The following is a 21064-nucleotide window of genomic DNA, read 5'->3' on the forward strand; positions in this document are numbered from 1 at the left end:
CCCTCTCTCTCTCTCTCTCTTTCTTGAGTTAGAATTACTCTGTGTAGCCTTGGCTATCCTAGATCTCACTCTGTAGACTGGGCTAGCTTAGAACTCAGATTCACCTGCCTCTGCCTCCCAAGTGCTGGGATTAAAGGCACTTGTGTCTTCCTAAATTGCTCTCGACACTACTTTTCAACAGGGTCTCTCACTGAATGTGGAACTCATCCATTTGACTAGGATGACTGACCAATAAGCTTCAGAGAGTCGCTGCCTCCCATGAGCTTTTGTACCCAGCATTTGCATGAGGGCCAGGTCCTTGTGTTTATGTGGCCAGCACATGATGGACAGAACCATCACCCTGGACCTATTTCTGTCACTATAAGCCTTGGGCTGGCTGTGTTCTGTCTGGAGAAGGACAGGCCCTAGAAAGTCATCCACATATAAATTCCTTGACAACAGCACTTACTATCCTGGGCCCAGACTACACCCAGGAAGTCTGGACCTTTTGGACTTGTATTGTGACGCTGTAGCCAGACGATGGGAAGTTCGTTGCTGGTACTCAGCTATACTCAAGCAGCAGATGCTCAAGGAACCCGGGGGGGAGGGTGAGAGGGTGACCTTGGTCCTTCATTTTCCTTTGAAGCTTCTTTATCACAGCTGGGACCCAATGTTCTCCTACCTCCTACCTGTCCCTTCTGCCTCCCCGAGCCTCCAGGGCAAGCCCTGGGCCAAAGAGCCGTGGCTGCTGCTCACCCTGGATGTCTCCAGGGGTCCATAAGCCCTAGGACTCAGCCTTGCTGCCCACCCTCTGCCTTCTTCTCTTTCCCCTCCTCCGCCTGGAATCTTAACTCATGCCTTTGAAATAGGCTGGGGCCCCTTAACTCAGGGCAGTGCTCCCTGACGCTGGCTTGGAGTATGGAGCAAACATGCCATGGCACGGACGGGAGCCCTGGCACAGACGGGAGCCCTGGCAATGGGTCCATTGCACTGCAGATCTAGTGCAGTGAGTGAGGAGCATGCTGGGATGGTAAGAACGTGCCCTGCACCCTGCTGAGGCCTGACACTCACCGTGGGGAGCACTTACCTTATTGGTGTCATTGGGGAGGTAGACCTCATGGTGTAGTTTGGAGACATTCTGCTCAGCGGCCTTCACCTCTACATGGTGTGGGGGCTGCTTCCGAGGTCCCACCCTGAGGAGGATAGAGTGGGTTACCGTGCCACTCCTGTACCCACCCCAACTGCCAACCCGAATGGGACATTCAGCCTGATGCTGGACACAGAGCCTTCAATGACCAGCAGAGGGGAGCAGGTAGGTTCCTGCTCCTCACCCCTCCTAGCTTCGCCTCTGCCTGGTGGGCTCTGTGTGTGACCCTGGCATAACGATGAGTCCAGCCCCACCTACCTGCCAGAAGGCTGGGGACACAAGAGCTCCCCAGCAGTGCCAGGGACTGCTGGCTATGACACTAAGGACAGGAGTCTTCCTGTATTCACAGACCAGGGGGTTGATTGTGCAATGGGTAGGGACTCCAGCATGGCCTTTCTTTCAAAGGATGCTATGTTCTCCATGGCCATGTACACTCACTGTCAGTCCACGTTCATCATGGTCAAGGCCAAGATAAAGAAGGCAGGAGACCGCTCAGAACAAGGGGGTGTGTGGCCACTAGGGACATGAAACAGGGGCTGAGGAAGGCTAAGTTTGCCCCCAGGACATATCCATGGTGAGAAGAGACCAAACTTAATTGAGCACCTACTAAGTGCCTGCATAAATATGCCCATTTCACTGTCACTTTAGGGCTGATAGGTATTGCCCTAGCACCATGGGAAGATGCTCTTGATGATAACAGGGAGGACAAAGATGGTACAAGGGTTAAGAAGGACAGGCCTCTGACCTTAGCTACCCTGGGTTGAACTAAGATGTGTCTGTCAGTCATGCTGGGTCACCTGAAGACTCTTCTATGTTCTGAGTAGGCAGAAGTGGGGCAGGAGAGCCACAGGTAAGATGGCTATTGGTCCTGACTGAAGCTCTCTGAGTACCCAGGCTGCCTGGGACCTTCCTGGACCTCCTGCCCCTTCCTCTGTCTGGTCCCACCTTCCCGGAAAGGAACATGAGCTCACACAGGGCACACAGGGCCATGTCCCCCTATACCTGCTCTGAGCTGGGACAGGGTTGGTACTCTAGGATGTAAGGCAGTAGGTTTACCTTAGAATCCTGTGGAGCCTGCGGCTGCAGTCGAGAGCTAGTGGCTTCTTCTTCCGGGAGTCTATGAACTTCTGGGCATGGGGCAGCAGCGCCTTGCCAGGTGGGAAGAGGCCTGTGCAGAGCCACAGTAGCTGCCAGGCTCTCTCTTCACTGAACCTGTGGGCGGCACCCAGCAGTGGTAAGGCCCTGTGCTGTGGTAAGGCCCTATGCTGTGGTAAGGCCCTATGCTGTGGTAAGGCCCTGTGCTGTGCCTAGGCCAAACAAGCATGTCAGAAGCAGAAATGGGTCGCTTGGGCCTGTGAGGTCAGGAGCTTGGATGGGGTTGGGGGGAGCACACAGTACACACCAAGGTCACATTATATCAGCTTGCAATACAGTTGCCCAGTGCAACAGGGCACTTTCCTGCCCTGATGACAAGATGCGTGACCCTGTCTGTCTTATGGAAAGGGGTTCAGACAGGTCACAGTCTGCCCAGGCCACATAGAAGAATGGCAGTGGGCAAGGTACAAGGCTGGGCTGTCCCTCCTTTGTCACCCACCCTTGGATACTAGCAGAACACACAGGGACCTGCACTTCTGGTGGCTGCTTTGGCTGCGGGATGTGGATCCAGACCTATATGTGGCTGTTTCCCCTTAACAGAGGCCTAGTCCGGGGCCCAGGACAGGACGCTACACTTTGGCAGACCTGATGGAGTTGTGGGTCAACTGCTTCAGGATTTGGCAGTAGAGCTCGTCCTGAAGGGCTGGCTCCTTCAGGGCTAGCGAGAACATCTGGTCTGTGAGCTCCAGGCTGTGCCAGGACTGCCGGGATGGGTAGTCGCCTGTGTACTTGAGGATGGGTGTGGCCGTGAAGGAGAACAGTACCCAGCAAGCCTCAGGCTGAACCCTGGCAGCCCAGTGCAGTCCGGGAGCCCAGGTTGAACCCTGAATCAACCTGAATCAACCCGCTGACCCCCCAAACCATGATCCCTGAACCAAGTCCCAAATTGACCTTTAGACCAGTGCATACTCCATACACGGATTCGGGAGCTCAATGACCCCTGAATCAAGACACCCCCCCCACTGACCTTTGACCCAGGCTCATACTGACCCCTGAGCAGGGCTTCGCCCCACACAGACATTTTCTCTAGGCCCTTTACTGAGCCTCAAGCATCCTTGCAAGGAGCTGAGTATTGGCTCTGCAACGCACGTGGGGCCTGACTCCTCATAGGTGGCTGTGGGGCCTGCAGGGTATGCCCGCTGGCTTGCCTGCAGCTAGGGTAGGCTGGTGGGAAGGATATCAAGGAAGATCTGGCAGGCTGAATCTCGAAGCTTGGCTTTGTCGTGGACAGATTTGAGCAGTGGCTGGCGCAGCGGCTCGGGAGAGTAGGCCCATAGATGGCCTCGGCTTCGGGCCATGGGCATCGCCGCCCTGCTGATGGTCTCTTTCTCTGGAGCCCTGCCAGAGAAGGCTGGTGTGAGGGTCTGTGCTGAGGCTTTCTCCGCCCCTGCTTGGCCCTGCAGGGTGGCTGCTGCCCTTCCCCTCCTTGTATCCCTGGCTGTGCACCATCCAGCCCAGCCTTCTGGCAGCCCTCAGAGTGGGGAGTGCACCTGAAATACTGGTAGGAGAACTCCTCCAGGGTGTACGGTAACTCTGTGAGCTGCTCCTCTAGCGGTGGCTCCGAAGCCTGCACCTCCTGGGCTGCCAGCTTCCGTTTCTCTGGCGACATGGCCAGCAAGTTCTGCAGGGGACAGGCCCACGGTTAATCAGGAGCCGCTGCCCACAAGGCTCTTCCTTAGGCTTCTCCTGATTTAGCTGTCTCAGTGAGTCAGAACACCTACTGTGTGACTGTCGGAGACCTTCCTCTGCTTTAGCCAGATTAGGACAAGTAAACCTGCCTTACCCTGTTCTCCGTGTGTAGCCGCTCTGGTTCTCACAACCAAAGGCTCTCTTTTCCTAGGACATCTCTGCTCAGCCATTCAGGAGCTGCTGCTGATGGCAACTTTGAGTGGAAGCTTAGGGCACATAGTAGGCACTTAATGTGTGCATGTTAGAGGGCCTGCTTGTCCCCGGCTCCCCCAAAGAGCAGTTCTTGGGGCAGGGGAAGGGTGTCTGTCCCCAGGACATTTCCATGGTGAGAGGAAGAGAGCAATCCTCTGAGGACCTACTGAGTACTTATGACTTCACTGTCACTCTAGGGTTAACAGGGATTGGTACAGCTGCCCTAGTGCCCACGTTGTCCTCTTTGATCTCATCAAGGAAGAGGGTGACTCAGGCTAAGTATCCCAAGACCCTGCTCACGGTGCTGAGCTGATCAGAGCTGTGCAGGAGACATACCAGCAGCTGGGCTGAGGGCTTGGTGACTGAGGGGATGGTGTAGAGGCAGGCCGTGGGCACCAGTCCTGTCTTGCCGGTTCTGTCGTTCTGGCCCAGGACCCAGTTCTCTGAGGCCAACAGTCCCTGTTTCTTGGTCAGGATCAGTAAGTCCCCTTTCTTGAAGGGCAGAAGGGTGACATCATCTGCAGGTCCAGGTCACATATAGAGACAAAATTGCCACATTTGTGAGTGCTCTCCAGAGGCCCCAGACTGCATTCACTACCTCTCAGAGATGGTGTCCTTTGACATATGAAGAAACTGAGGCACAGAGCCATGCGCCTGAGACAACTCTGAGATGACAGTCCAGATTATTGTCATTTGCTGTAGCCTCAGCCTAATAGACTTCTGGGACCTAACCAGGAGCTGGGTAGGAGCCCAGCAGGAGGCATAGTAGAATACATGACTAGTGGTTTACATGTCTGGCCAGAGCACTCTGTGGCCTGACCTCTGAGCCCATGTGCAAACCTCTCATGATATTTCCAAGATGACTGTGCGTGAGGACTAGCAGGCAAACAAATGGGTCAGCACTCTCTGATGTTCCTCACAGAATTTAAGAGTTCCTACAGATGTGGCCCCGGAGGGGGTAGGAACTCCACAGGAAGACCAACAGTCAACCTAAACCCTTGGGTCTCTCAAAGACTGAACCACCAACCAAAGAACACACACAGGCTGGACCCAGGCCTCCTCGCACATATGTAGCAGATGTGCAGCTTGGTCTTCATGTGGGTCCAGAACAACTGGAGCAGGGGCTATCCCAAAAGCTGTTGCCTGTATGTGGGATATGTTCTTCTAGCTGGGCTGCCTTATCTTGCATCAGTGGGAGAGGATGTGCCTAGCTTCACAGAGACTTGATGTGCCAGGGTTGGGGGATAGACAGGGGGCCTCCATCCACTCAGAGAAGAAGGGGAAGGAGTGGGAAGAAGGATTGTGGGAGTGGGTGAGTGGAAGGGGGGCAGTAAGTGGATTATAAAGTGAATAAGTAAAAAAAAAATGAATAAAAGGAGTCCCTACAAAGCCCTTTTGTCTGAATTGCAGACTACAATGCTTATGGTCAGTCTCGATGGTTGAGGTCTGGAGCCTGACAGTGGCCTATGGACTCCAGCCCAGCTTTTGTTGGAGTGAGGACTCTCAGGGAAGGCTGTGTGGTGCTGGGTGAACTATCCCCCTCTCTGAGCCTCCGGTCTGGCGTCTGTGACCTGGGATACTGGGGTGGATATGGGGATGGTGTGTACATCCCTACAGGTGTGCATTAACCTTGCTGGTGACTGTGAAAGCACTGGTGGTGTTGGTGTTGCACGTGTAACACACCTCCTTTAACCCTTTCAGATGAGGACCTTGTGGAAGCTTGTGTCCCTAAGCCTCACTTTGGGTCTTGTGCATAAGAGAAAGCCACCCTTCTTCACTAGTCCCACGAGCCTCTTCCCTCTCCCGATGGGCACCTGTGGCCTTCCTGTCCTGCAGGGCCATGGCGAACACAGATCTCTCCTTCAAGCCTGCCAGGAACAAGGCCACCATCTCTGCAATGGCCACGCTGCTGGGGGAGGCGAACTCGTACTCTTCATGCAGTGTGGACAGAAGCAGACTCTTCCCACCTGGGGCGTCCCTGAGGGCACAGAGGGAGCAGTGGGACCTGGAGCCTTCCCAACTCTCTCTCATTGCAGCTCCAGAGCAGCCCTTGAGAAGTGACAGTTCCAGGGCCACATCCGGGGGAAGAAGGAACTCCTCCAGGGTCCTTGGAAGAGGTTACTCTGAGTGCAGGTTGGCCCAAGTCTCAGGCAGAACCTTAGGCACTGGACAAGTGACCAGCGGATCTCTGGGTCCCAGAGGCAGTGGGATAGGCCAGTGTCCCAGCATGAAAGGTTGCTCTGAGCAGATAACGAGGAACATCACACAGAAGGCTCTAGGCTTACTCTGGAACCTGGGACAGTTACCTAGCTGATGTGCCTCCATTTACCTCTCTTCAGAATGGGTGAAATGGTTAAAACTGACTGTCACCTTGTTAGCCTCTAGACCACCTACGTGACGAACCTCGGGGTACACCTGATAGAGTTTCTGGACTGGATTAATGGGTACAGCACTCCAGAGGCTCAGATCTGAATGGAAAGGGGAAAGTGAGCTGAGCTCTGCTCCCCGGCTGTGGACATGACGGGGGCAGCTGCTTCATGCTCCTGCTGTCCTGTCTTTCCTGCTGTGATGGACTGTGCCCTCGAACTGTGAGTCAGACTGAACCCTTCCTCCCTTAAGCTGCTTATTCCAGGTAGTTTTGTGTGGCAGGAAGACAATTCACTAATACAGCAGGTGGTGCTGCGAGGAGTTGGAGTTGTCCAGGAGAATGGACAGTTGACCCCAGGGAGCAGTGGTACTGTAAACTTGTCAGACACCTGGCAAGACTGAGGAACTGTTGTAGAGCATAGGCAGGAGTTCCCGGAGGTCTTGGAAGAGCTCCTAGCAAGCAGGAGGAGGGGTCCCTACGTCCTGTGTGTAGCCTGGATATGCTACTTTACGAGTTCAGGAGTGCACGAACGGCAAGTACAGTCCCTTCGGGTTGATGGCTAAAATCAGCTGTGAAAACAGGGAAGGCAGGAGCCTGGCCGGAAGGCAACCCAGAGTGAAGGCCATGCTGGCCACCAGGAGCAGCTCCCTGATCTCCCCAACCACACGGCACCAGATGCTCTTTCCCTTTCTCTATCCTTACAGCCCCTAATGCTAGATAGGAAAGAAAAAAGGATAGAGGGGAAATTGGTGACATCATCATTAGAGCACTTCCTGTTGTTAGAGGTGTGAGTTCCTCAGTGTGCGAGTTTTATCTCCTCTGTCAGGATATCTAGTTTCCTCCTCTTGTAGTTTCTTCCTTGACCATGACTACTACAACCACAAGTAACAGCGCCCCGTACCACCTCTCGGGAACCTAGCATTTACATACCCTCTGAAAAGGCCCCAGAATTCCAAATGTCACACAATTGCAGAAACTATCTACAGCTGGCAAAATCTCGCCCCTGCTAGAGCATGAGGCAAATCATAGTCAGCTGATGTGGATCATCTGAAGCAGCCCCATGTCCCACCCACACTTGGGATTAAAATGCAAACGTATTCTTACACGATTTCTGTTTTTTTAAGGACGCCAAAGATTCTCCCCACACCTGTGGTTGCTCTACTTGTCCTGCTACTGCAGCCTGTCCCTGAGGACAAGTTACCCCCTCTTCATATCTGTCCTCGAGTTCCATATACACCTAAACCAAGTGCTTATGTTGAGAAGTAAAAGACTTAAGGTTTACCTGTTGGCGATCAGACCCATGACCTCTGCGAAGGACAACCCCAGCAGTGTCCTCTCCTTCTGATCCAGGAAGTACATCCCCTTCCAGTTAATGGCTAAAATCAGCTGCGTCTTGGGAAGGCGGGGGCCTGGCCAGAAGGCAACCCAGAGTGAAGGCCACGCTGGCCACCAGGTGCAGCTCCCTGTCCTCCCCAGCCGCACAGCACCAGATGCTCTTACCGGAGAGTGTGGTGACTTCAAATAGCCGGGAGAAGAGCAGTGGCCACAGAAGACGGGCAGCCTCCACTGTCTGCTCCTTCACCTCCAATGGTGTGGCTTTCGACTGGGTATACGGGGCCTATTTGGAGTGGGAAAACACGGGCTCCATATGGAAGGACGAAGGACAGCCTCCAGCATTGGTCCTCGCCTTCCCCCTTGATTGACACATGGTCTCTTGTTGCTCACTGCTGCCGGCTGGCTGGCTCCCAGGATCCTGGAGATTCTCCTGTCCCTGCCCTCATCCGTCTGGAGGTGCACTCTGGGATCGAGCAGGCTTGTCCTACCCCACCCAGCATTCCATGGGTTCTGGCAATCTGAACTGGGGGTGTCAGCTCTGCACAGCAAGCTCTTTATCCACCAAGCAAGCTCAACACTTCCTTCCTCCTAGTTCTTCCCTTTCCCCCATCCTGACATGTCCCATGTCCCTCTGGGCTGTGTCTAAGATGTCTTCAGGTTTTCTTTCTCTATTGGACCAAATGTCATTTCTCATTTCTATGTTCTAAAGTTCTACTGACTTTAGGCATGCAAACGGACACAACAGATATGAAGGGTGGTTTGGTCATCTGCACGTGTACCAAACACTTGGGATCTACTGGGCAGAGCAGTTTGGGACCAAGAGGCCCACCTACAGGGAGGAGGGCAGGTGACAGGAACCTGTGGTGAGCTAAAGGCCACACTTTGTCCCTTGAGTCAGGGATGTGCCTGTTAAATCGTCCTGGTCCCTGGCATGTGGGGAGACTCATGGGGGGGGGAAGGGATCCATTCCTCTCGTCTCCCCTCAAAGGAAAGCCTAGGGTTAGAGTAGGTCCCAGCCTACCACAGACTGACCTTGGCATGGGCAGCGATGACAAGGCTAGCCCACTTCTCTGGAGACTTGGTGCGGTACAGCTTGGAAGGAACACAGCTGGGTAGCAGCTCCTGGACAGCATTACTCTTCACTGTGGCCCCAAGCTGCACATAGCAGTGCCGGGCTAGCAGCTCTACCAGGTCCTCTTCCTGTGTTCCAGGGACAGAAGGCACATGAGAGGGCAGAGTAAGGGCTGCAGACTCCCGCTGGGGCAGCTCCTGCCTCGGCACAGTGGGGCTCCCCAGCCTCTCACACAAGGTCGGAAGCAGGAGCAGCCTCCTGTCCTAACCTCCCCTCTACACTGCTGCTCGAAGAGGGGCATGGCCCTCCCATGCCAAGAGAGCACAGTGGCTGTCCTGTCTAGGCAGATCACTGGGATGGCTGTCTGCTAGAGTCCAAAAACACAACCTCCTGATGTGGCACGTGGTGTGACCTGTTGCCACATAGTCACAGAGCTCTTGTTAGAGCTCTTGGTTCTTTATGCGTTCCAGATGTGATGAACCCGAGTCCTCTTCTTCCTTCTCTTCTCTCTCCTCCCCTCCTCTTTCTCCTTCATATGTCCTTCCTCTCCTTCCCCCTCTTTTCCCTCCTCCTCCCTCTCCCGAACCCCTAATAAGTCTCATGTATCTCAGACTGGCCTCCAACTCCCTATGTGTTCAAAGATAACCTTGAACTCCGCTCCTCTCGCCTCCCAGTTCACTACCACGTTCAGTTTATACAGTGCCAGGGATCAAGCCCAGGGCTCCGTCCAGCTCCGAGGCCACATTCCTGATCCTCAGGACGTGCTGCTCTATGAGCCACTGCTGTGGGAGATCAGGCATCCTGGGGCAAATAGGGAGGCCTTCCATGCCTGATGCTGTGGGTGCCAAGGATCCTAGATGCCCAAGAAAACCTGCAACCCACAGGAGGAAGAACCAGGCCAGGCCTGGGAGGGATGGCTGTACCCTGTGTGGGCCCTACTCCTGCAGCCTTGTGTCTACCTTTCCATCCATCATTCCTCAGGCTCCCGTCTGCTACGCTCTTTATTACTTCCATTGCCACTGGGTGCCTGTGCTGTGAAGCGTCCCGACACCCACAGTCTAGGGATGGGGCACCTCTCAGGGCTCCTCACCTTCTCAAAGTTATACTCGCCAGACCACACTCCCCGGAGGACTTGGTGGTAAATGAGCTCAGTGCTCACGGGGTCCTCTCGGGAGTCATGCCACGGGGTGAAGAACTCCTTCCGGAAGTAGATGCGCCAGGGGGCCTGGCGCTGGCTCTCTCCCCTCTCCCAGGCCAGTTGCTCACACTGGGCCACAGCATCCATCACATGGTCACAGCTGTTACCCAAGGACCAGAACTGAGGCCAGAATTGGGGACAAGAGGGATTAATAGCTGCGATAGGCCATGCCCCCCAACATAGACATACATCCTTAACACCGTAGGAGGAAGACAGGGACTAGGATGCTCTGTGTGGGCCAAGAAGCCACTCTTAAGTCCATTTGGACACCAAAAAAGCTTCTTTCTTTCTCTTTATGTCCATATGTATGTGTGTGTGTCTATTGTACGCTTGTGGAGGTCACAGGTGGATGACAAATCTTCCTTAACTGCTCTCCATCAGTTTCTGAGCTAGGTTCTCTCACTGAACCTAGAACTCACTGATTTGGTTAGATTTACTGGCCAAGGAGCCCCCGGGATCCTCATGGCTCTATTTGTGCAGTGCAGCAGCAAATGACGCCATGCTTAGATCGTTTACACGGGTCTCGGGGATCAAACTTAGCTACCTGTGCTTTTGTGTATGCTTTAGCAACCAAACTGTCTCCCCAGTTATGGTCTCTCCATCACCTCCCAAAATGCCTCCCAAAGAAGGGAGAGTTTGACTCCCACAGGTGAGTGTTCCTAGGTTTGGGGGGGTGAAGGCTCGTATCTAGGCCTAATAAATATGCAGGTAGGAGGACTGACGTGGAGTATGAGGTGTTTCTGGTGTGTGTTCATGTGCACAGATATGTGTGTGCATGAATGTGTATACATATGTCTGTATGTGCATGCCCATATATGGTGTGTGTGTGTGTGTGTGTGTGTGTGTGGTAATGGTGGTGGCTCAGGCTGCAGGGCAGGTTAATAGGTCCAGATTCTAGCTTCAGGGTGCTCAGGCTCAGGTGTGCATTGGAGGCACACATAGGACATGACTCCTGGTTGATACCTTGTCATATACAGCGACCTGGAGGGAGAAGCCCAGCTTGTCCCTGAGGCCCTGTTTCTGAGCAATTTGCTGGCAGATTTCTCGAGATGTGGAGGCAGAATCCACGGAGATGGTCAGGCTCCTTCCGGTTGCCAGGATGACCTGGATCGGGATGTGCTTCTTGGACTTGACAGCCTGGGGACAGACAGTGGTGCTCCTGCAGTCCTGAGTCCCAGAGCCTGCTCCCAGAGGCCCCCTAAGTTTGCTTGTCCCTATGGAGTCCTGAGGGGGAGTCCCTCAGGAGACCCAGGGTCTGGCTGTGATTTGGCGTGGCGTCCAATGGTCTGGGTCGCTCACACACAGTGCTGCCCACACAGAGTAGGTGAGCTGTGAACTTTGTAGCTGTAGTCTCTGAAGCCCTAGGGACAGCCTGTACCCCACACTCAGATGCAAAACTAAGGTGCTGAGGTTAACTCAGACAACAGTTTAAATCATTGGGTCCTAAGCACAACATTGCATAGACATGAGTGGCTTCATCCTCAGCTATAGTTTGCCTACAGGATTATGGGAAGGAAGGCACATAGACTTAGAAAGTAAAGAGAGACCATGAAGGGAATGTGGCCAGAGGAGGCCTGCTGTCTCTACATAGGGGCGGAACAGGACACTGCTGAGACAGAGTACTCGCTCTATCCTGGTGGTCTGCAATGACCCTTTCTGACGTCTTGAGAACTCAGGGGTGTCAAGAGACACAGCAGGTAGAGGCAGTGCCAGCTCCCAGTAAATAGTAGGGCTATGAAAGGTGACAGGTTTACAGGACCATTGCCTTCTAGAAGCTAGAAGCAATCAGTGTGTGCTCTCTATACAGAGCACGGTAGCTGCATCTTCCCATCCAGGTAGGGCAGCAGGCAGGAGCAAAATGGGAATGTGGGTTGAGAGGTGGGGAGGGAGGCTTTGAAGCCTAGGCCGTGCTGAGTACCATGGGTGACCCTGAAGGTGCAACAGAGGAGCCAATGAGAGCGCTCAGCCAGCAAAGTCAATGTTTGCTAAGATTGATGACGTGAGTTTAGTTCCTGGTATCCACATGGTAGACAGAGAGATCTGGCACCATTCAATTATTCTCTGACCTCTGCACATATGCTGTGGTGCGCATGCCTCCCCCCCCCCCACAAATGAATAAACGAATAAATATTTTTAAAAGTAAGATGCCACAAAGAAAGTGGAAGCACAAAGGCCTGAACATGGCGTCCTACCCTACACTGCCCATCTCCCGTCCCTGCCAGAACCTACCTGCAGCTCCAGCCAGGTGGGAGGTTCTGCACGCACCCCATTGGCAAAGGTGCGTTGCAGGCGTTCGGCACAGAAGGGCCCATAGCTGGCTGGCCCTTGACTAATGAAGTTCAGCAGATACTGGCGATGAGAAAGGGGCGGGAAGAGGGAGACATTCAGAATGAAGGCTTCCTTGATTTTCGGCCCTGCTCAATTTAAAAGCCTCATTGCCGGAGGTGTAACTCAGTTGACAGTGCTTGCCTGGCATGGCTGCAGCCCTGCCTTCTAGTCACACCAAGATAGACGCTAACTCTCCATCAGTAAGTTCAACACCTTGTGGGTCAGTTCCATCTGATCCCCCTGCTTCCACCTCCTGAGGGCCGGGACACGCATGCGTCATGCATTCTCAGCAAGCACGCTGCCAATTGAGTTCTATCTCCAATGCATCTCCAATTTAGTCTTAAAGGGTATGTACTTGGGACCAAGGGCAGTGAGACCACACTCCTGGATTGCAGCTTCCAAATTACTTGGAAGGAGCCGTGTAAAACACCCTTTCAGATGGGCAAACTGAGGCTTAGGGAAGTGTAGCTATTGCTACTCATTAGCTATGACTCCTGGATTAGGCCCAGGGTTTGGCACTCAGGGCCCGCCCCTGTTGCAATCTGTCTCCTCCCCAATCCAGTCCTGCCCCAGCCTAGCCCTCATCACCTTCATGAACCTCTCTGAGGGTGGGAAGCAGCCCAGACAGAGGCTGAGCAGGATCCAGCCCCGAGCCCGGCTACTTGTTTTGTAGTTCTCGGAGAGCTGCTTGCAGATCTGGCAGTAGATTTCATCTCTGAAAGACATAGACCACAGGCTCTGAGAGCAAGAGGAGGAGAGCCTGGGTACACAGGAATGGAGGCTTTCTCCTTACCCAGTCTTATCATAGACCGCGCCCATCACCTGATGTCTTCCCAGGGCTCTGGATGTCTGTCTTCCCACCTTCCCATCCTAGCTCATTGAGGCCCTGCCTTCAGTCTCCTTCCAGGGTGTTCCCTCCCTTGAGTCTTTGTTTCCTTTCTGCTCATAGCCTCCTTGCCCTTGCTGCTGTTCTAGATGCTGTCTCCCTGGTTCATGTATAATCTGTTCCTTCTCCAACCTTACGGTCACTTCAAATTACCTTTCTTCTCCTCTGCTTTAAGATAGCCACCTCCTCCAGGACAGTGAGAAAAGAGGGGCTATGGTGCCTACTTTTGCTTATCTCTTACTAGATTAAGAATTGCCTAGGATGAAATCTCTCTCGTGTTTTATGTAGGCACTTAGTGCTATGGACTTGCTGCTTGGAGCCGTCTTCATTATGTCCCATAAGTTTGGGTATATTGGATTTTTCACTTTAATTTAATTCTAGAAGGTTTTTGTTTATTTTCTGAATTTGGCCCAGGTTGATACATACCTGCACCAGCTCTTGGGAGGTAGAAGCTGGGGGATCAGACCTAAATGTCCTACAAGGTGTTTGAACTCAGCGATGGACAAAGTAAAACAAGTTTACTCTGATTTCTTGTCTTGACTTGATTTTCACTCGGTTGTGAGTTGTTTAACTTTCATGAGTCTGTGTACTCTCCGCTATTTCTATTGTTGATTTTTGCCAACTATCAACACATCTGATATAAGGCTAATATCCAAAACATAAAAAGCTTTAACAAAAACTGGACATCGGGAAGACAAACAGCAAAATTAAAAATGGGGAACTCATCTAAACGGGATTCTCAAAAGAGGCAACGCGAATGGCCTAGCACAACTTGAGGAAATGTTCGACACTCTTAGTTATCAGGGAAATGCAAATCAAAACTACTTCGGAATTTCCACCTCACACCTGTCATGATGGCCAAGATAAAACCAAGGACAGCTCATTCTGGTGAGGCTGTGGACCAAGGGGAACACTCGTCCGTTGCTGGTGGGAGGAATGTGCATTTGTACAGCTGCTGTGGAAATCAATATGGCAGTTCCTCGGGAAACTGAGGCCAGATCTAATTCAAGACCCAACTGCACCACTCTTGGGCATATACCCAAAGACGTTCTATCCTATCACATAGACACTTGCTCAACCATGGTCATCGCTGCTATTTTCATAAAAGCCAGAAATTAGAAACAACGGAGATGTCTGTCAACAAAGGAATGGATTTAAAAATGTGGTACAGCTACACAACGGAGTATTACTCAGCCATTAAAAGAACTAAATCACGAAATTTGCAGGTAAAAGGATGGAACTGGAAAAAAAAAATCATCCCGAGTGAGGTAATCCAGACTCCATGTCATAATTCTTATAAAGCAAATTGCACATGAAGCATGTATGCCACCATAAACATGTATATGTTAACATGCATAAAATAATGAGGAACTCTCTAGTTTATAGGGCTGTATTAGAGCCTGTTCTAGAATGAATATCTGGAGCTCTGGGGAGGCAGAGGCAGGAGTTCCAGGTCAGCCTAGGCTACATAGTGAGGCACTGTCTCAAAAAACTATAACAAAATAAAATAAAGTTAATAACTCTTTAGCCCATGCCAAAGCCATCTTAAAACTGCATTTGACACCAGCGAGTTCTGCACAGTCCAGTCTTATGCACAGGTCCGTGTGCATCTATGTACATGAGCTTGCAGAAGCTTCCCTTGGTTGTTTTTTCATTTTATTGATTTTTTTAGATAGAGTCTTTTAGCCTGGGACTCGATGATTTAGCTGAACTATTTGGCGTTACAAGCGAATGCTGCTTTTCCTGGCCTTTTTTTTTTTTTTTCTGACATAGGCTCTGAAGGATCAAATTCAGGTTGTAATGCAGGTGTGGAACCAACTGAACCATCCCCCCTCCTCCACTTTTCTTAACAGAGCAAGCCTACAGGCCCACATCAGAGAGTAGCTGAATAGCCGGTGCCTCAAGGCGAATGATAAGGCTGGTGCCATAAGTCAAGTGCCAGGGAAGTAGCCTGATACTCTGAGCAGAAGCCAGAGTGAAGACTGACCTGAGTCCAGGACGCATGATGGCGTAGCCCACAATGAAGTGCACCTTCTCCAAGTTACTCATGGGTCTGTCTGAGATAGGGCCATCAAACTTGAACACCTCTTCACCAATGTTCTGCTGGCTGGCCACCTAGAAGCCCACAGACAGCTGTTAGCACAGACGAGACCACCCCCTATTTGCCAAGGAGGAAAGAGATGCATGGGCTGGAAGCAATAGCCACGAACTGCACCAATCTGACACTGAGGCAGGAAGGACAAATCTCCTAGCTGGGCCCACTTGGCCAATGACCTGTGAGGACCACTGTAGCTTGATGGAGGAGATATCATTAGACCCTCAGTCCCAGTTTCTTATTCTCTGTGGAAGCAAGCAAAGGACCAGGGGAATGTGAGAGCTTGTGTAGTTAACTGTTTAGCCACCAGGGATAGAGCATTTGTCTTTGACGGTCAGCCATTTTCTGGCTCAGTTTACAAAGCCAGTAGCACGGGTGGGGACAGAGGATAGACCTTGCCCCAGTGGCATCATTATGGGAATTTGCAGCCCAAATTAGAGCTTGGGGTGAGACTGAGCTTGGATTGGTGTCAACTCAGGGCTAGATAGCATCTCTGGATAAAGTTGGCATTGGGTATGGGATCAAAGTGTAAAACATTGGCTGGCTGTATGGGTAGGGTTTATTTGTCCTACTTAACAAAGGTGCATGAAAGAAATCTGTGATCTAATCCTAGGAAGTCAGTCCAGCCTCTCGATATCTACCTTTCAGAAGACACAGTTGCCAGCTAGACTGCCTTTCAGAGTCCCTGCCGGGAAAGGCCCTCAGCCTTCAATGTGATCTCTACCTTCTGCTCTGGCTATGCCCCTGCCTCACAAAGTAAGGTACCATATTTTTCATCTTGGATCACTCAATGTGAAGAAAACCCATGCAGTGAGGATGCTCAGATAGCTCAAGACAGGGACCACATATCGGGATGGATGGATATACCATTCCATGATGAGTAGACTCAGGTCAAGCCTACAGGTTATTCAAGCCCAAATTGACAGTTTAGCAGCAACTTCACAAGAGATCCTGAATCAGAACCAACCACCCAAGCCACTCCCAACCCTCAGAAAGAACTGGTCTGACCTGTCTCAAGCAGCTGTGCTTCGGGGTAACTTGTTACGCAGCAATTGCTACCTAACACACACTGTCGGAGCTTATGGCCCCAGAGGTCAGGAAGCTGGAGCGGCTCTGGCTTGTCCATGCAATCAGGGCTGCAGGGGGCGATTAGGCTCCTCTATAGTTGGTAGGCAAATGATTCCTCACAGCATGCTGGGTCCCAGTGGCCCAGTGTAGGGAGCACTTGTGGATTTCTACAGTGGACCCCCAATTACTGTCACTACTACCTAGCTAATTCCATTGGGTTTTGGTTCGTTCATTGCACAAACCTGGGTCTTAAGGAGGCCTTGACCAAAAAGTAATTAATTGTGTATGTAAATATGTGTATAGCTCTCTGTGTGTGTGTGTGTGTGTGTGTGTGTGTGTGTGTGTGTGTGTGTATTCACATATGTATGTGGGTGTCTATGGAGGCCAGAGGTCAGTATCAGGTATCTTTTTCGATCACTTCTCCATATATTGTTAAATATTTTTAAGGGGGATGGAGAGATGGCTCAGTGGTTAAGAGCACCAACTGCTCTTCCTGAGGTCCTGAGTTCAAATCTCAGCAACCACATGGTGGCTCACAACCATCTATAATGAGATCTGATGCCCTCTTCTAGTGTGTCTGAAGACAGCTACAGTGTACTCATATACAATAAATAAATCTTTAAAAAAATTTTATGTGTATGTATCCAAAGAGGCCAGAAGAGGATCCCATGGGCAGGAAAAATTACAAACAGCCTGCTGCGGGCACGAGGGACCAAACTCAGGTTCTCTAGAGGAGCAACAAGTGCTCTTAACTGCTGAGCCATCGCTCCAGCCTCCTCCACTTTCCTTTTTGAGGCTGTCTTTCACCTACCCTAGAGGTCATTGCCTTGGCTAGGTTGGCGGCCAGTAAGATCCAGGGACCCTCTTGTCCTCAACTCCTCACTCTGCCAGTGCTAGGGCTGCAGGCTCATGGTGCCACCCTCAGCTTGAAAAAGATCCTTTGTTTTTATTGTAAATTATGTGTCTGTGGATGCGTGTGTGAAGTGAAGATGCCCACAGAGGCCAGAGGCACTGGACTGGCTGGAGCTGGACTTACACGGTTTAAGTCCATGAGCTGCCTGATATGGGTGCCGGGAATCAAACTCATGTACTCCAGAAGTACTTGACCTTAACTGCTCATCTCTCTCTCTAGTGCCAATCACAATGGCTTACAAGAGCACGAGGAATCGAACTCAGCTCACTGTGCTTGAGCAACAGCATGTTAGCAGACTAGCCATGTCTCCAGCCCCCAAGGTCCACCCAAGGGCATGGTAGAACATGGATCCAAAATGCGTTCTTTGGGCCAGGGGGATACAGCTTAGGAGGCCTAACACACACCAGGGTTGGGGTTCAATCCCAGACCCAGAAAGGAAGGAGACAGGAACTTGGTGTCTGAATTCAGCAGAGTGGGTTTAAAGCCAGCTCCCGCTCATACGTATGTTTTCAGTGTGATTTGGAGGCAAAGTCATTTTACTCTGCTGCTGTATCAGCTTTAGAAAAACAAATAATCATGCTTTAGAGGACTCGCATACCTAGGGACTAAATTAAAAGAAGTAAAGAGAGCTGGCTAGCTGGCTTTCTACCATCCAGTAGTGGCATCTGTATCTGTTCTGTTGCTTTGGTGTGTGTGTGTGTGTGTGTGTGTGTGTGTGTGTGTGTGTGTGTGTGTACGCATGCGTGTCAAAGGAGAGCCTCAGGCCTCAGTTCTCACCTTCCACCTTTGTGACAGGACCTCATTACCACTGCACATACCCGGTCCGCTGCCTCTGGGAATTCTGACTGCCTCCTGTTTCCTCGGAGGGATGCTAGGCTTAGCTGCGCACGCTATTGCCGGGCTTGGCTTGGGGGAGTGGGGGATTTGATGAAGCTCTCGTGGCAAATGCTCTTGTCCTCTGCGTCATCTCCCAGCCCTTCTTATTTTCCCTCTCCTTGCCTCTTTCTCTGGCCTCCAGCTTGTTATATAACTAAGGATGGCCTTGAAATCCCCATCCTTCTGCCTCCAGAACACGTGTGCTGGAATAGCAAGCTTGCCCCACCTTGTCTGAGTCCTGTGATGCTGGGGACCAGCTCAGGGTTTTGCTCATTCTTAGGCAAAGACTCTACCAACTGAACTGTAGCCTCTTTCTTAAAAGCCTGCTTTTGTTTTGAATGTTAATTTGAGTTTGGCTGGAGTCAATGCCAACGTGCAGAGTCAGGAGACCATCTCCCATTTGTGATTGCAAAATCCCAACATTCCCGGTGCCATTCCTGACTCAGGAGTCCCAGATGCAGTTTGGGTCTTGGGTACTGGATGCAGTGGATGGTGCCTCCACCCAGCTTCCTAGGTCCTTCTCTAGAGGACACCTCTATGCTGCCCTTGCCACATACCTGTGTGGATCTGTTGTGCTGTGGACCCTGAGTGACACTGTCCTTGTCCAGCCTGTCATGGATCTGCCGCATCACTGAGCTGCCAGTCAGGCTGCTCCTGCCATAGGCCTGTGGTTCTGGAAGGTCACCCATGAACCTCAGGATGATGATCCAAACAGCCAGAGCTGCCTGGGGAATGAGACAGAAAGACCGGTTGGTTCCGGCAATGGGACCTATGGTAATCTGGGCTCTTTGCTTGTTTTCTCTGAACAATGGGTGGGGGTGCAGGATAGGCCACACAGAAACCGGGGAAAAGCTGGTACCGAGTGGTCAGTGTCATTTTCATGGTAGAGGAGTGGGTATCGAAGGGGCTTCTGGATGTGGGTGTGACTGGCTGATTTCTGGAAGTAAGTTACAGCAAACTTGGGGAAGGTATACTCAGCCAGACTATCCACATCCTCTCCTGGCATCTCCGTCATGGGCACTGTGTCCAGATCAACCTCATGAAGTTTCTGGGTCTTTACTTCCAAATCCTGGGAGGGCCAAACAGGGAGGACATGGGCCAACCTTTTGGTCAATGGAGTGCACATCACTAGTCCCAGTTAACCCAAGAAGGGTCTTCCCAACCCTCCTTGCGTTGTCTTACCTCAAAGCGTGTTGGGGCTGGACCCTCCTGACCTCCAATCATAGCTGGGAGGAAGCCAAACACTTTCTCCACCATTGCTGTGTCAGTGACGGTGTCATAGATGGACTTACGCTTCCTGTCAAGGGCCACACCTTGGCCCTTTGGCTCCTTAGCCAGGATGACTGGAGGTCCCTGTACACACCCCATAGAGAGAAGGTTACTTAAAGGAGTTGTCTAGATCAGGTTGGACTGGGAGCACGTCTGCTATCTTGGTTACATTAATTGAGGTGGAAATACCACACAGGGCGAGTGGCACCATTCTATGGGCAGCTGATCCTGGATTATATGAGTTGGGGAAGAAGATGCACATTAACCTCCCTGGGTTTCTGCTCTTGGCTGGTTGTTAAGACGACTAGCTGCTTCAACTTCCTGCAACCTCGACTTTCCTACATGAATCCTTTTTCCTTTAAATTGTTTTTGTCAGGATATCTTATCATAGCAACAGGAAATATGGCAAGTGCTTTACTGGGGTGGTTTGAATGAAAGTAGCCCCCATAGGACCACAGGGAGTGGCACTATTAGGAGGTGTAGCCATGTTGGAGTAGGTGTGGCTTGTTGGAGGAAGGGTGTCACTGGGGGGTGGGCTTTGAGGTTTCAGATGCCTAAGCCAGGCCCAGTGTCACTCTCTCTTCTTACTGCCTGCTAATCTAGAACGCTCAGCTACCTCTCCTGTATCATGTCTGCTGTACCACCATACTTCCCACCATGAGGATAATGGACTAATCCATGAACTGCAGCCCAGCCCCAATGAAATGTTTCCCTTTATAAGAGTTGTCATGGTGTCTCTTCACAGCAGCGGAAACCCTAACTAAGACATTTACTAATTGAGCTATCTTCCCAGTCATTTTGTACAATCCAAATTCCAGCCCCAGAATCATCTCCTTCATGGATTCTTGTATTTCTAGTAACTTTCTAGTAGATTTAAACATCTTTGCTTGAGAATGTTGGATGTTCTCAAGGGTCTTCTCATAAGTATCCCTAATTGCTGTTCATCAATTTCCCTCTTGGCCCCAGCCAACCCTACCTCCCTCTCATACCAAGTGACTACCTACACTGCTTTTCTGTTGCCAGTAGCTCTTCCGGGCCACCATGCCTCTGGCATGGGCTTGAATGATCACCACTGCTCTCCTCTTGGCCTGCACTTGCTGTCGCACCAGGTAGCCCCTGCAGCGGGCCTGCAGCTGCACTATCTTCTGTCGCATGGTCTGGAACTGCCTCATCAGCAGGTGGCTCCGGGCAATGGCTTGCAGCCGTTCAAAACCCATGAGGATCTGTGAAAGCAGGAAATAGATTTACTGCAAGACCACTTTCCTGAGAGAGCAGAGAGTAGCTCTCCATAGAAAAATTACCTTCAGCGTAACTAGATCACCTGCTTTTTGGTACAATGCTGGTGTTATAAGTATACATACATGCCAATACGTGTGGACCTATTGATTTCTTGTATTTGGAGCAGAGTCTCCCATTCAAATAAGCACCAGACAAGCATCTGGCAAATAGTATATGTGATGGTTTATGTTGATTGTGAACCTGGCAGATCTAGAA

General features: G+C 51.4%; 1 protein-coding gene across 1 annotated transcript in view; it reads right to left on the reverse strand.

Annotated features, from left to right (window-relative positions):
- Positions 1–21064, reverse strand: part of Myo7b (myosin VIIb) — a 77483-nt gene that overhangs the window by 3802 nt on the left and 52617 nt on the right. The window contains 19 exon segments of the mRNA NM_001437304.1: positions 1067–1172; positions 2183–2338; positions 2867–3020; positions 3462–3619; positions 3772–3902; positions 4499–4680; positions 5977–6140; positions 7813–7939; positions 8031–8148; positions 8898–9065; positions 10028–10255; positions 11099–11272; positions 12365–12484; positions 13052–13178; positions 15337–15464; positions 18859–19026; positions 19161–19370; positions 19484–19654; positions 20575–20793. Of these exon segments, the coding sequence (NP_001424233.1) occupies positions 1067–1172; positions 2183–2338; positions 2867–3020; positions 3462–3619; positions 3772–3902; positions 4499–4680; positions 5977–6140; positions 7813–7939; positions 8031–8148; positions 8898–9065; positions 10028–10255; positions 11099–11272; positions 12365–12484; positions 13052–13178; positions 15337–15464; positions 18859–19026; positions 19161–19370; positions 19484–19654; positions 20575–20793 (3009 nt within the window).

This window comes from Rattus norvegicus, chromosome 18 (assembly GCF_021556685.1).
Source record: "Rattus norvegicus strain SHRSP/BbbUtx chromosome 18, alternate assembly SHRSP_T2T, whole genome shotgun sequence".
In the NCBI taxonomy this organism is placed as follows: Eukaryota; Metazoa; Chordata; class Mammalia; order Rodentia; family Muridae; genus Rattus; species Rattus norvegicus.